Genomic DNA, 12,862 nt, shown 5'->3' with positions numbered 1-12,862 from the left:
TAGCAATAGAACTCATCAACATAAATGGAAATTAGAGGATGTTGGGAGAGATGTATCAAGCTGGATATGTTGCCCAAAGCAACCAATCAGATTCTAACTGCACAGTCTTTGAAATGACAGTTAGAAGATGATTGGTTGATATGGGCAACTACTCCACTTTATCTCTCTCTAAGAGTGGGATGTATTAACCCCAAAAATGTTATCAACCTCCGAAAAATGCCAGAGGAGAGCAGCGCCTTTCAGGTGGACATGGACTCCTGCCTTCCGCAGAGACTGAGGGCCTGATTCAGAGCCGGACGCTCTGACCAGAGCGCTCGCTCTGAATCAGGGCCCTCCTACCTAAACTTGGAGCGGCCTCCTGTCCGCTCGCATAGCTGTGGGTGACCACCCACAGCATATGCGAGCGGCCAAAAAGATGGTCGTGATGGTCAAGACCATCGGGCTTGCGACGAGACCCTGCGGTAGGGTCTCGGTGACCGCAAGCCCTGGAGTGATTTGGCTCTATCAGAGCCAAAATCACTCCCACTGACATCACTAGTGATGTCAGTAGGACCGGACCCAGACAGTAGGCGTTCCCATGGCAACGCCTCCATCTGGCAGCCATGCCCCCGGCATGCCCACCAAAGGGTGTGTGCTGTCAATCAACATCAACAGCACGCCCCCTTTGGTGCGAGACCCAGAGCGACGGCTTCCCCGTCGCTAGCCGGGTCTCACGCATGCGCACGACGGAGCAGCCTCCATCGTGCGCATGCGCACTAGGGAACCATCGACCCGCTTGCGAGCGGGTCTGAATCAGGCCCTGAGTATGTGACATCTCAGTTCGCTGTCTCTGCCTGTGCTCTGTAATTGCCAGTAAGTGTGTGCATTTGGGTCAAATTGAGCCATCCAGAGGAAAAAGAACTTTATAAATACACTGCTGGACCAGCCTGGAGCAAAATGGAGATAGGATTGACTCTCCCTTATTCTGAACTCTGATATAGGTGTAGACACAGGGAACTAATATATTGGTATGTGCCTCTGGACATTCAGAGTTTATTATTAGAATACTATATTTCAACGGATTTGGTACAGGATGCAGGCAATCCCGGTGTTCAGAATCCCAACGCCGGCATCCTGACAGGGTTAGGATACCGACACTTGTCGGTCAGTATCCTAACCCTCCCCCTCACCCTAACCCTTCCTCCCTGGAACCTAAACCTACCCCCTTCCCCAGTGACTAAACCTAACCTCCCTTTCCCTGCACCCTAAACCCAACCCTCCCCCTATGCCCGTTCCAGGATTCTGACAGGTGACGGGATTCCGGCGCCAGCATTCTAATCGCCGGCATCCTGACTGACGGGATTTTGACAGGATCCCATTTCAACATATGAAATGGGATCCTTAGGATTATATTTATAACAAATTCTATTGATATGATAAACATTGATTTGAGATACTTTGTTCTTAAGGTGCCTACACACTAGACGACTCACAAACGATGCAATGTCATCAAGGATTTACCTTGCACTCCCGGACATACAAATAGTGCATACACACTGGCACATCTTACAAACAATCTAACGATATATTGTGCATTGTTAACAATTCCAAATCATTAGATCATGCACGATATATTGCTTGCAGTCCAAATATGCATGCATGCATGCATAGATCAGTGAGTTCCATGCATGCATCTGTTTGAAAATGTATTAAAGTGTAAGATACATTTTTTTTAAATATGTGGGGTTCCCCCCTAAAAGCATTGCCAGCCCCAGTGGAAGGCCAAAACAGGCTCCCTGGGTCAAAGTTCTGCCCAGCGCACTCTGCCATGAGGTCTGACCGGGACCCCAACCACTTTATTAGGCATTCCAGACTAATTGCCACCCCTCTGAAGTTTTCATCAAATCCATCTAGTGGAAGGCCCAGGACAGGCTCCCCAGGTCAAAGTTCTGCCCAGCATACACAAACGTGGTCTGACCATGACTCCTACCCCACTTAAACCTAGCCAGAATCCAAATGGACCACCTTGCGTTTGTTTCTTCCCAATCAGTGAAGGGGTGTCCTAATGCATTACCAGACAGACAGACAGACAAACAAACCAGTGAATTTTATATACAAGATATGACAATGTTGAGAGAATCCTTGCTGCTAGATTCATAGTTGGATACACTCAGTGGTGACCTTCTAGCTGCAAAGAATGCCTCCAGTATACTCTCAATAAGCCATTATAGAAGAATTCTATAAATAATATCCTAACTTTTATAAGCTTCCTACACACCCTGATTCACTGTTATTGCCAGCGAACAAATAAATGAATTTCTTGCTAAAACTGTCATCCAAGCCCAATATTCCTCCTCAGTTGCCAGAATCCTGGTCACTGACTCCACATGGGATTTACATAACACACATAAGGCTGCCATTTATCACCACACATATTTGCTCTAGTAAATCGATCCTCTTGCCTTCCTGATTGGCTCTCTTTAGTGGAATATAAACAGTTTATCAAACACTGGGCCAGATGTACTAAGCTCTGAAAAGTGATTAGTACATCTCAGTGTACTGCTCCAGATTCTATACCCTTTAGAAGGGATGTAGTCAGGAAGCCGGCGGTCGAAATGCCGACCTCCGGCTTCCCGACAGTGAAATCCCGGCATGGGACTAATGCAGTGGCGGACTGGGCCGGGGGGCAGGGTGCCATCTGCCCCCGGGCCGGTACAATTGTGCAGCACTAGGGCCGCTGCTGCACTACTGTCGCGTGTGGGCAATAGGGGTTTTCCGGTCCAGTCATCGGACGAGTACCGGTGACTGGACTGTAATATCTTCTTTGATGCTCCTCCACACAGCCGCCGCCGCTGCGGAGGAGCTACTGTGGGGTCGCGAGATGATGACATCATCATCTTGGGACTCCAGTATCTCTCTTCCTGAAGCAAGTGGACTGGACCTACCTGGGTGGGCTGCCTGAGACAGAGCGACATGGCCGCCTCCCCATGTGTTTGAGAGACTAAAGCCCTGCTTGCCACCGTGGGGCTGACCGGTAAGCAGCAGCTCTCAGCACAGTGCTTCACCAGGCTGGCTAGCTATATATATATATATATATATATATATATCTATATCTATATATCTATCTATATATATATATATATATATATCTATCTATATCTATATATCTATATATCTATCTATATTACAGTGTAAATATATATATATATACACATTATACAGTATATGTGTATATATATATATATATATATTATACAGTGTATGTATATTATACAGTGTGTGTGTGTGTATATATATATATATATATATATATATGTGTGTATGTATATACATATAATAGTGTATGGATATATATAATATACAGCGTAAGTTTATATATTATACAGTGTGTATATAGAATATATATATTACAGTGTAAGTATATATATATATATATATATATATATATTATAGTGTAAGTATATATATATATATATATTATAGTGTAAGTATATATATATATATATATATTATAGTGTAAGTATATATATATATATATATATATATATATATGTGTGTATGTATATACATATAATACAGTGTATGGATATATATATATATAATATACAGCGCAAGTTTATATATTATACAGTGTGTGTGTGTATATATATATATATATATATATATATATATATATATATATATTTATATATATTTATATTAATATATTAATCCAGTCCCACTTTATGCTAGCCGATGCTCTGGTGCCCAGTCATATGACTAAAATACACAAGCACACAAAGAAGGCAGCATTCAGAGACTATTATAAAAAAAAATGCACCCCAAAACGTCGCCTCACTTTGACCTTAATACATTGGATATTTTGATAGTCTGAGTGTTGTCTTCTTTATGCGAATATATATATTTTGCAGTGCTTAGTATATGTGAGCCTGTTGGCTGGGTTACTTTTTATTAAGATGTATACTAGAGCGAGATGTGCATACTGTACATACACCAGCCTCTATATCCCCCTTTGCTGCTGCTGCAGCTAGTGGCAGGAACACTTACATTGTTATTCTGACAGGTACCCCATTGTGCCCTGTACTCTCTCCCACTGGTCACTTAACCCCTGCAGCCTCACCCCCTTCTCCCCTGCACTCTCTTCCACTGTCCCTTTCTCCCCTGCAGTCTCTCCCACTGTCCCCGTTTTCTCATCTGTACCTGTGCCCCCTCCTCATCTGTGCCTATGCCCCGTACCAGCATGATTGTCCCTGCCCCTTTACTGCATGGCTGCGATCAGATTTGGCATGTATGGGCGGTTCACATTCACATTCAACAACACAAAATTGAACCTAAGGATGACAGGCAACACAATTTTCTGTTACTATGGGGCATATTTATCACAATACGCATTTTTAATGCGGATGCGATAAATATTTACACCAAAGGCTCAATAGTAAATTTGAATGAAAATATTAATTTACACAAACTCCTCTTGTCTGGAGACAGGCTCTGATAAGAGCCTGCCTGCTGAAGAGCTGGAAGCTTTCTGGTTTGGTCTGTGCATATATCACCAGGGGCCAACGGAGAGGGATCCAGAGCACCCCTCTCCAGAAGAATTTGCTAAATTGTAGCCCATAGGCTACTATAGGGTAACGCCATCTGGACATGACGTTAACCTAACGGGGCCAAGCTCGGGAGTGTTTCACAATGTACTAGTAGAAAAGCTGGGGCCACTTGCTTGTGTTTGCCCCCCAGGCTATCATAAGACGCACACCGAAATCTAGATGCCCGGCATACCAAACGTAGGTAAGCCAGGCATCAGGAGCTGATAGCCACATGGGGGGGAAGGTTAGCTTTAGGGACCCCCAGGGGGACTTAGGGTTACGCACCCCCAGGAGGGTTAGGGTTAGGTTAGGGGAAGGGGGGGGGGGGGGAGGTTAGCATCAGGAACCACCAGGGGGAGGTTAGGTTTAGGCACCTCCCCGGGAAGGTCAGGTTTGGGCACCCCTGGGGGGAGGGTTAGGGGTCTTACTCACCTCAGTCGGGATCTTCAAGTGCCGGCCTTCCGGCATCAGTATTTCATCCGCTGGGCTTAGGTCCGGCGCTAATTCATATCGATTCCCTACAGAAGTGGAACGCTTGTTCCATTATATGCTTAGGGAGGATATTTGTATTGCACTGTTCTGCATCTCCTTGTAGGGTATAGATGAAACACACAATGCAACATTTAATAATTAATTTGCAGTAGAACAATTTAGCTGTCTTGCTTTAAGTAGAATACTCTGAAAGTGGCATTGTTCCTTGTTTTGGATATTTTAAATTCATCCCACAGAGCCATTAGTCATTATTTATCCCACTACAGCCATAAATGCTACTAGAATATTTCTCCTCAAGTGTTAGTTACTATGGACAGATTCAAAATAATGTTGCAAATTTAAAAAAAAATCACCACATAGTCTCAGTTAGAAATAGCTATTTTGCCCTTAGTGCAGTGGTTCCCAAACTTTTTTGAATCACGGCACCCCTAAGCCAAAAGTTTGTCATTGAGAAATTCAGAAAAAAAAAGTAGTAAAGTGAAGTTAATTGTGCTTCCCTGTCATCCTTAGGCTCATTTATGTGGTGGTGGACAGGTTTGCGCTTCTGTTTGTCCACATATTTGCATTACATTGACCATAAATAATTTGATTTGGTGCTGGACCTCCAACCTGAGGTACCCTTGCAAGTGTCACGAGGCACCCCAGGGTGTCGCGGCGCACAGTTTAGGAACCACTACCTTAGTGCCATTTGACAGAGACACATTGGGCCTGATTGGGAGTAGCTTGCAGCTATGCAGCAGCATCTAGCAATTTTTTGTGAGCTGCGCATGCACTGTAGTGTACATACCAGTGGCATAAGTTCATCCCAGATGCCCGGAGGAAAGTTATAATTTGGTGCCCCACTTAAAAAAAGGGAAAATAAATACGGTGCATATCTAATTATCTATCTATCTCTATCTATCTATCTCTATCTATACGAAAACACTAATATAGAATATGTGAATTTGTTTCTATTAGGCCTATTTAGTAAATTTGCAGGATATCCCATTGTCCCCTTTTTCAGGTATAAACAGCTATGCGTTAGTCACAGATAAGATAGTGACCTTTATAGTGTAATTAGCATGAGGCTCAGAGTCCTCCTGCTGGAGGCGAAAAGCTATCTGATGTGGGGGGGCAGCCCTCTCATACCCCAGATAGAGGGGAAAACCACCTGATGAGGGGCTTTGAGGACTGAGTTTGAGTCAAGATACTGTAAGACTGCTACTGAGGAGGAACTACAAAATGCCCAGTCTACTGCCGACTGCTTCACATGCCGGGAAGTTGATCCACCAAAGATCTGCCCCCAGACTCCCATGCCTTCTTACTCATAGCTCCGTTCGGTGCATCCTTATTGACATCCAGCTCCTGGAAGATCTGCAGCCACGCTTATTCTCATGCTAGAGCTGCTACCCGGAGGATGGACGGGGAGTTGTGGGTGAGGGGGGGGTGCCAAAGACACAGGAATGAGAAGCTGCTGAGGAGGCTATAGATAGATGGAAGAGGCATCTGATAGTCCGACAGGGATCCCTCCACTGGTATATGGTTATGGTAGCTTCTCAGGTGCCGGGAAGAAGTGCCATGTATGGGGCGTCCATGACGGTACACTCCGGGTACATATTTACAGCCCTAGGTGGGTGAATATATTGTGGGCAATGGAGTAGGTGCCCCTTCAGTGCTGGAGCCCGGCTGCAGGTGCCTCCATTGTCTCCCATAGTTCTGCCCCTGGCACATACACATCTGTGCGTATATCCGAGCAATTCTGATTCACATCTCAGCTGCTATTTTCAGTGCATGATATGGGAGCATTTGGTGTGAACTGGGTGGCAACTAGGCAATCGCATAGAAGAAAAACGTCTTGTGGGAGTGTCATGACAGGGTCATGGGCATGTAGCCAGAGTTACGTCCTATTGGAATCATGTGTATGCCTATTTAAGATGGGTCTCTTGCACTCAGCATAGGCTACCTGTAATGCCCAATACTAATAAAAAAAAAAAAAAACACATAAGGGAAAGCTCATGATAGCTCTTTCCACAGTGTTTACAGTGGTTTTGAACATTGCATAAAACAATGTTGTAATATAATGAATGTTGTTTCATAATTGGTGTTCAGAATTTTTGCTAAATAAATTAGCTTTTCATTTCACATTAACCTCCCAAACCTCCCCACAGACCATGGGGCCTGCTCATCATTGGGGGCCAGATTAAGTATCCAACTCGCTGCAGGAGATACTTATCACTGGAGCAATTCAGAATTGCTCCAGTGTGGGGACCGCTGTTCCGAAAAGTAGAAATTAGTAACACTGCTACTTCAGTAGCAGCAGTGGCATAACTAAGGGGAGATTTGATCCGGGGGGCACGTGCCCTAGGCGCCGTCGGACTGGTGGCCCGTGGGGCGGCGCCGGCCTGCAGTCCAGAACAGTGGTGTCAGTCAGTGTAGTGTGGACCGCGGACTGCACTACACAGTAAAACAAACACCACCACTGGGTAGTACACTCGTACTACCCTGCGGTGGTGCATCCGTTTTAGCAACCAATGAGTCACGCAGACTCATTGGCTGCTGCACCCACAGCCGTAGATGAGCTGGAGATCACTCGTGAGCTCCGCCATCGGCTACCGCAGTGGGTGATGGAAGAGACGTTGTGACGTCTGTCCCATAGTGCAAGCAGGAGGACTGAAGAGCAGACGGCGGCAGGCGCATGAGCGGGGATTCAGGTGGGTGTTGTGTTTAGTTTTTTTTGTGTGTCTTTGTGAAGGGGGACCACTACTGGGGGCACTGTATAAGGGGCACTGCATAGGGGGTACCATACTGGGGGGCACTGTATAAGTGGCAATACTGGGGGCACTGCATAATGGAGGCACTGTATAAGTGGAAATAATAGGGGCATGGTATAAGGGTGCACTGCATAGGGAGACCACTACTGGGGGCACTGTATAAGTGGCACTACTGGGGTCACTGCATAAGGGGCACTGTATAAGAGGCAATACTGGGGGCACTGCCTAACTGCATAACGGGGGCACTGTATAAGTGGAAATAGGGGCATGGTACAAGGGTGCACTACTGGGGGCACTGTATAAGGGGCTCTGCATAGGGGGACCACTACTGGGGGAACCACTGCATAGTGGGCACTGTATAAGGGTGCACTACTGGGGGCACTGTATAAGGGTGCGCTACTATGGGCAGTCTATAAGGGTACTGCATAAGTGGCACTACTACAGGGGCACTGCTACTTGGTAGATTGCATAAGGGGCACTACTACAGTGGGTATTGCAAGAGGGGCACTATTACTGGGGGTATTAAGGTGCACATGGAATGGAAAGGAATGTTCCCAGAGTGATGAGAAACAGTGCTGTGTCATGTTGATCCGCCCACATTTTTCAGTGACCACTCATACTTTTTCGGCGCGCACACATACTTGGGGGGGGGGGTCTCAACTTGCCCTGGGATCTAAACACCCTAGTTATGCCACTGAGTAGCAGTGTTACTTTCCACCACTATTGAAGTCTTCTGCGCGTGTGTGACCTCTTTGCAACCACGCACCCCCTTCCCATAGCTAGGAGCGGGGCTCTGAGAACCAGGCAATTGTTCTCGCAAGCAAACTTTAGTAGACAGAAATGTAAACATCAATTCAACAGTTATAATGAGGTGAAAGCTGTTTCATTTACAATTGACTAAATATTTTAAACATTACCACAGCAATCTTACCTGGACTGAAGAGTCCGATCTATCCCATGGGTTACAAGCAATGAAGATCACATATTTACATTCCAATGTATAGTTGCCCTCAGCAACTGGTATTTCAAGCAGGCTACCTGGTGGCAGATTATTGCGCCCATTTAGAACAGCATCAAAAAGTTTTGAGAACTTTCCCCCTGCTGTAGATTGTAGATCTTTGGTTACTCTCAACCAACCGAGATCAGGTCTTGTGGCCACCAGTGGAGCAGCAAGCACATCAGCCTGTGAATGGTTGAAAAATTTAATGAATATGTCATTATCTTAAATAAATAAGGTTTCTTTCAGTGCTGAATCGGGTTTGCCAAAATCTCATGCATAATCAAAATGCTGCCCAGTAATCTAAGGAAGGGCTAGTGATATCCCAAGAGTAAGGTAGCCATTGTGCCTGGACAAAATGACTGTTAAAGATTATCTGTCAACTAGTTGATTGGTTGAAATGAAAATCTGGTAAGGTATGAAAGCAAATGATAATCAGCAATTTTCTCCCAAACGCCAGAAAATGGACAAAAACTGTTTGAACAAATTGTTTAGAGCAAACATTTAACAAACTTGTCTGAACGACCATTTTCATCTGTTGTCTGGCATTTAGGAGTTAATTGCTGACCATCATTTACTCCCATACGTTACCAGATTTTCATTCCAACCAATCAATTAGTTGGCTGGTTGAACAGATAATCTTTAGATGTGTGGCCAGCTTTAGGAGTCATTTCTGTTGCACATATTGGGGCTGATTTTGAGTTGGGAGCAAAGCCAAAAAGCATGTAACTTTGCACCTGAACAAACCATGTTGCAATGCAAGGGATGCAAAAAAAATATACAGGGTAAATACTGGCTGCTTTTGCATATAGCCAACATATGCTGGACAACTTTAATTTACCACTGCAATTTAGATTTGAGTTTGAACACACCCCCTCCCAAATCTAAATTTCTGTTAATATTGTGCTCAGTTACCTTTTGCTGCTCAAGGTTTCCATAGCTCAGAATGAGCAGAAGAGGTGCCCTGGCAGGACTGCAGCTAGACACTGGGATGCATTGCTGGTTAGCCAATGATTCATTTCTGACTGATGATACAGGAAGATCACCTGTGGTAATGTAAAATGACACATATATACATACAGTAATATAATTCAGTAGAGCAGAATAGAGAAGGACACATTAGATGTGGAACATTACATGTGTTGGTAAACACAAGAAGTACTGTAGTTACAGTGGTATCTTAGTAGTAGTTGTGGGCAACACAGATGGCATTACTGCTGCACAGCACTGAGGTCGTGGGTGGATTGTTTCGTACTGAGCATGAATCGCAGTGTGCGTGCTCGAACTAGCCACTACGCTTTGGACTGCAATTGCAGAAGATACGCAGACCCATGGTCGAGTGATTGACAGGAAGTGCCGTTTGGGGGGTGGTGAGGAGGTCGGGCGAACACAGACATGCCAGTGCGTTTCAATGCTTTTGCATGGGCATGCATAAATTAGCCACTGTGATACCAGACACCGCCTGAGGTCTCATAGCGTATGCTGAAGTAAGCAATTCCTGAGTAAGGTCTGAGCTTCTCCATCTATTCTATGTTACAGATTGTTTCTCTATGTTGGCAAAGTATACAGATGTGAGTAAGGGCAAGTGGGCGTCCTTATGTCAGGCTGCGATCACAATGCGAATGTAAACATTGAAATAGCACCTCTGATATTAGCAACTGATGTGCGTGTGTATAAGCAGAATAGCGATCCGTAGTGAATCAGGCCCACAATATGCAGTGAATGAATCATAGTGTCATGGTGATATCCCTCCTCCTGCTACACAATGTCACCAATTGCTGCATTGTACAGAAGGGGATGGGGCCACCATCACAAAATTCAAAGCACCACGCCTCTACACCCCAGTTATCCATATATTAAGTGATTCTGAGGAAATAGCATCAATTGTTACTGGGTTATTATTTAAAAAAGGACTATTAGTTGCAGGGGAGCTCAGGTATAAATGTTAATATTTGATGTGTCCATGGGCTCTATTTACTACAATCCGCATATTGAATGCGGATTGTAGTGTGATATTACCGAGTGAATTCGCATTGCGAATTCAGGTAATATCACAGGGATTTACTATAAATCCCTTGCAGGGACAGAGCTTGCGATAAAGCTCTGTCCCTGCGGATCCCATCCGCACTCTAGTCGCGGTATTTTCGGAAAAAATACCGCGACTAAGAGCACGCGCATGCGCCGACCGACCACCGCTACTACCCCCCCACCGACGCTAAGCCCCGACCCCCGGCGCTAAGCCCCGCCCCCCGCGATCACGGACCCCCGCGACCCCCCCTCCCCCCCAGCGACCCCCCCTCCCTTCATTACACTTACCTGCATCCTCCTGGCCTCCGGTGGTCTTCTCCGGGCTTCCCGATCAGGTGATCTCCCATACTGCACTGGGGCCCGATCACCTGATGACCGGGCCCCAGTGCACTGTGGGAGACCAGCTGACCGGAGAGGAGCCATCACCGGAGGCCCGATCACCGGTCCCTGGATTCAGGTAAGTGAAAAAAAAAATGTTTAATTTTTTTTTTCTTTTTTTTTACAGTAATCAGCTTGCGGTCTCTTTAGACCACATAGCTGATTACTAGTACCGGCTCCCACCTCTGCTCTCCCCGTTAGAGCAGAGTGGGAGCCTGGTAACCGGGGGAGACCCTGGATAACGCCACCTCCAGGTGGCGTTATTATCACAGGGCTTCCCCCGGTATTTTTTTACAATTTATTTTTAGTAACTTGCACACAGATCACATTTCCCATTACAATTATGGGAAATGCGATCTGCTTTACTAAAAATAAGTGATACTGGGGGTTGGAGTAGAATTTTACTAATTCTACTCCAATTGCCCTGTAATAAATACAGGTGAAACTAAAATAATGTGAACAGGGTGTGAAAACACCCTTTTTCACTTTATTTTAGTAAAAATAATGTTAATAAATAGAGCCCCATGTCAGTGTTTCCCAAACTAATTCCTCAGGGAGCACTAACAGTGCATGTTTTCCATATCTCCACACAGAAGGGCAGATGTACTAAGCTCTGGAAAGTGATAAATTGGAGAGTGATAAACTACCAACCAATCAGCTCCTAACTGTAATTTTTCAAACACAGCCTTTAACATGACAGTTAGGAACTGATTGGCTGGTCGTTTATAACTTCCAATTTATCACATTCCAGAGTCGCATCTCCCCCAGAATCAGTGGGGCCTGATTTATCAATGAGTTTTATCACTCAGAGAGTGATAACTTGTTATGTATGATAATGATGCTCCAGCCAATCAGCTCCTAACTGTCATCGGTTTGCAAAATGACAGTTGGGAGCTGTTTGGCTGGAGCACCGTTCCTCATACGCAATGAGTTTTATTATTCTCTGTGAAAGATAAAACTTGATAAATCAGTGAGATAATTAGCTCCACCTGTGGATTTTTTAAGATGTTTCAGCCATTAATGTGCACAGGGGCATAACTAGACCTAGGGGGGTCCCACCTCCTCTCCCGGTCGGCTCCATCTCTCCTCTCTGACTGATGCTGGGAGGAGGTGGTAACGAGAGGGCCTAATATATATACTGATCCCTATACACAGCACACAGATATCCCACACCTGGCATAAATTGATCTATAGTTGCCTACTCTCTTGGAATATTCAAATACCTGGGGAGGGATCTGCACAGGCCCAAAACATTGCTTTTTTATGACAATCTGTTTAAGCCAACATAATTGCTATATATTCTATTATAGATGTAGCACCTGGTTGGTGGTGCTCCCAGAATTTGGTATAAGTAAACAATTAATCAAATTGCATAGACGCAAAAAAAAATACATCTTTGCGGGGCACTCTTTATATTTGTATATGTGTATATTTAAAACATAACTTTTATTATTGTACCTCTAAAAACAATGGCGATATATATTCTACATAAGAATCTATTAAACCATAAAGGTGTCTTTGATAGATAATAATCTACATAAGAAAGTATTAAACCATAATGGTGTCTTTGGGCCTGATTCATTACCGACTACAACTGCGATTACACACGCAATTGGCTGATTGTTGCATTTTGCACATGCATCACAGTGCGT

At 44.8% G+C, this 12,862-nt stretch overlaps 1 protein-coding gene across 5 annotated transcripts in view; it reads right to left on the bottom strand.

The window, feature by feature from the left end:
• LOC148529067 (protein mono-ADP-ribosyltransferase PARP14-like) overlaps window positions 1–12,862 on the bottom strand; it is a 237,958-nt gene that overhangs the window by 100,952 nt on the left and 124,144 nt on the right. For 4 of the 5 annotated variants that reach the window (XM_088468962.1, XM_088468967.1, XM_088468963.1 and 1 more), the window contains exons 4-5: window positions 9,720–9,850; window positions 8,739–8,990 (exon numbers count right to left, since the gene is read on the bottom strand). In XM_088468962.1, the coding sequence (XP_088325088.1) occupies window positions 8,739–8,990; window positions 9,720–9,850 (383 nt within the window). Of the gene's footprint in view, window positions 1–8,738; window positions 8,991–9,719; window positions 9,851–12,269; window positions 12,305–12,862 lie in introns of those variants that run through there. The other variant, XM_088468965.1, reaches the window with a different exon arrangement.

Source organism: Taudactylus pleione, unplaced genomic scaffold (genome assembly GCF_031769625.1).
Source record: "Taudactylus pleione unplaced genomic scaffold, aTauple2 ptg000087l, whole genome shotgun sequence".
In the NCBI taxonomy this organism is placed as follows: domain Eukaryota; kingdom Metazoa; phylum Chordata; class Amphibia; order Anura; family Myobatrachidae; genus Taudactylus; species Taudactylus pleione.
Note: the sequence above shows the minus strand (reverse complement) of the source record. Positions and strands in the feature narration are given on the sequence as shown.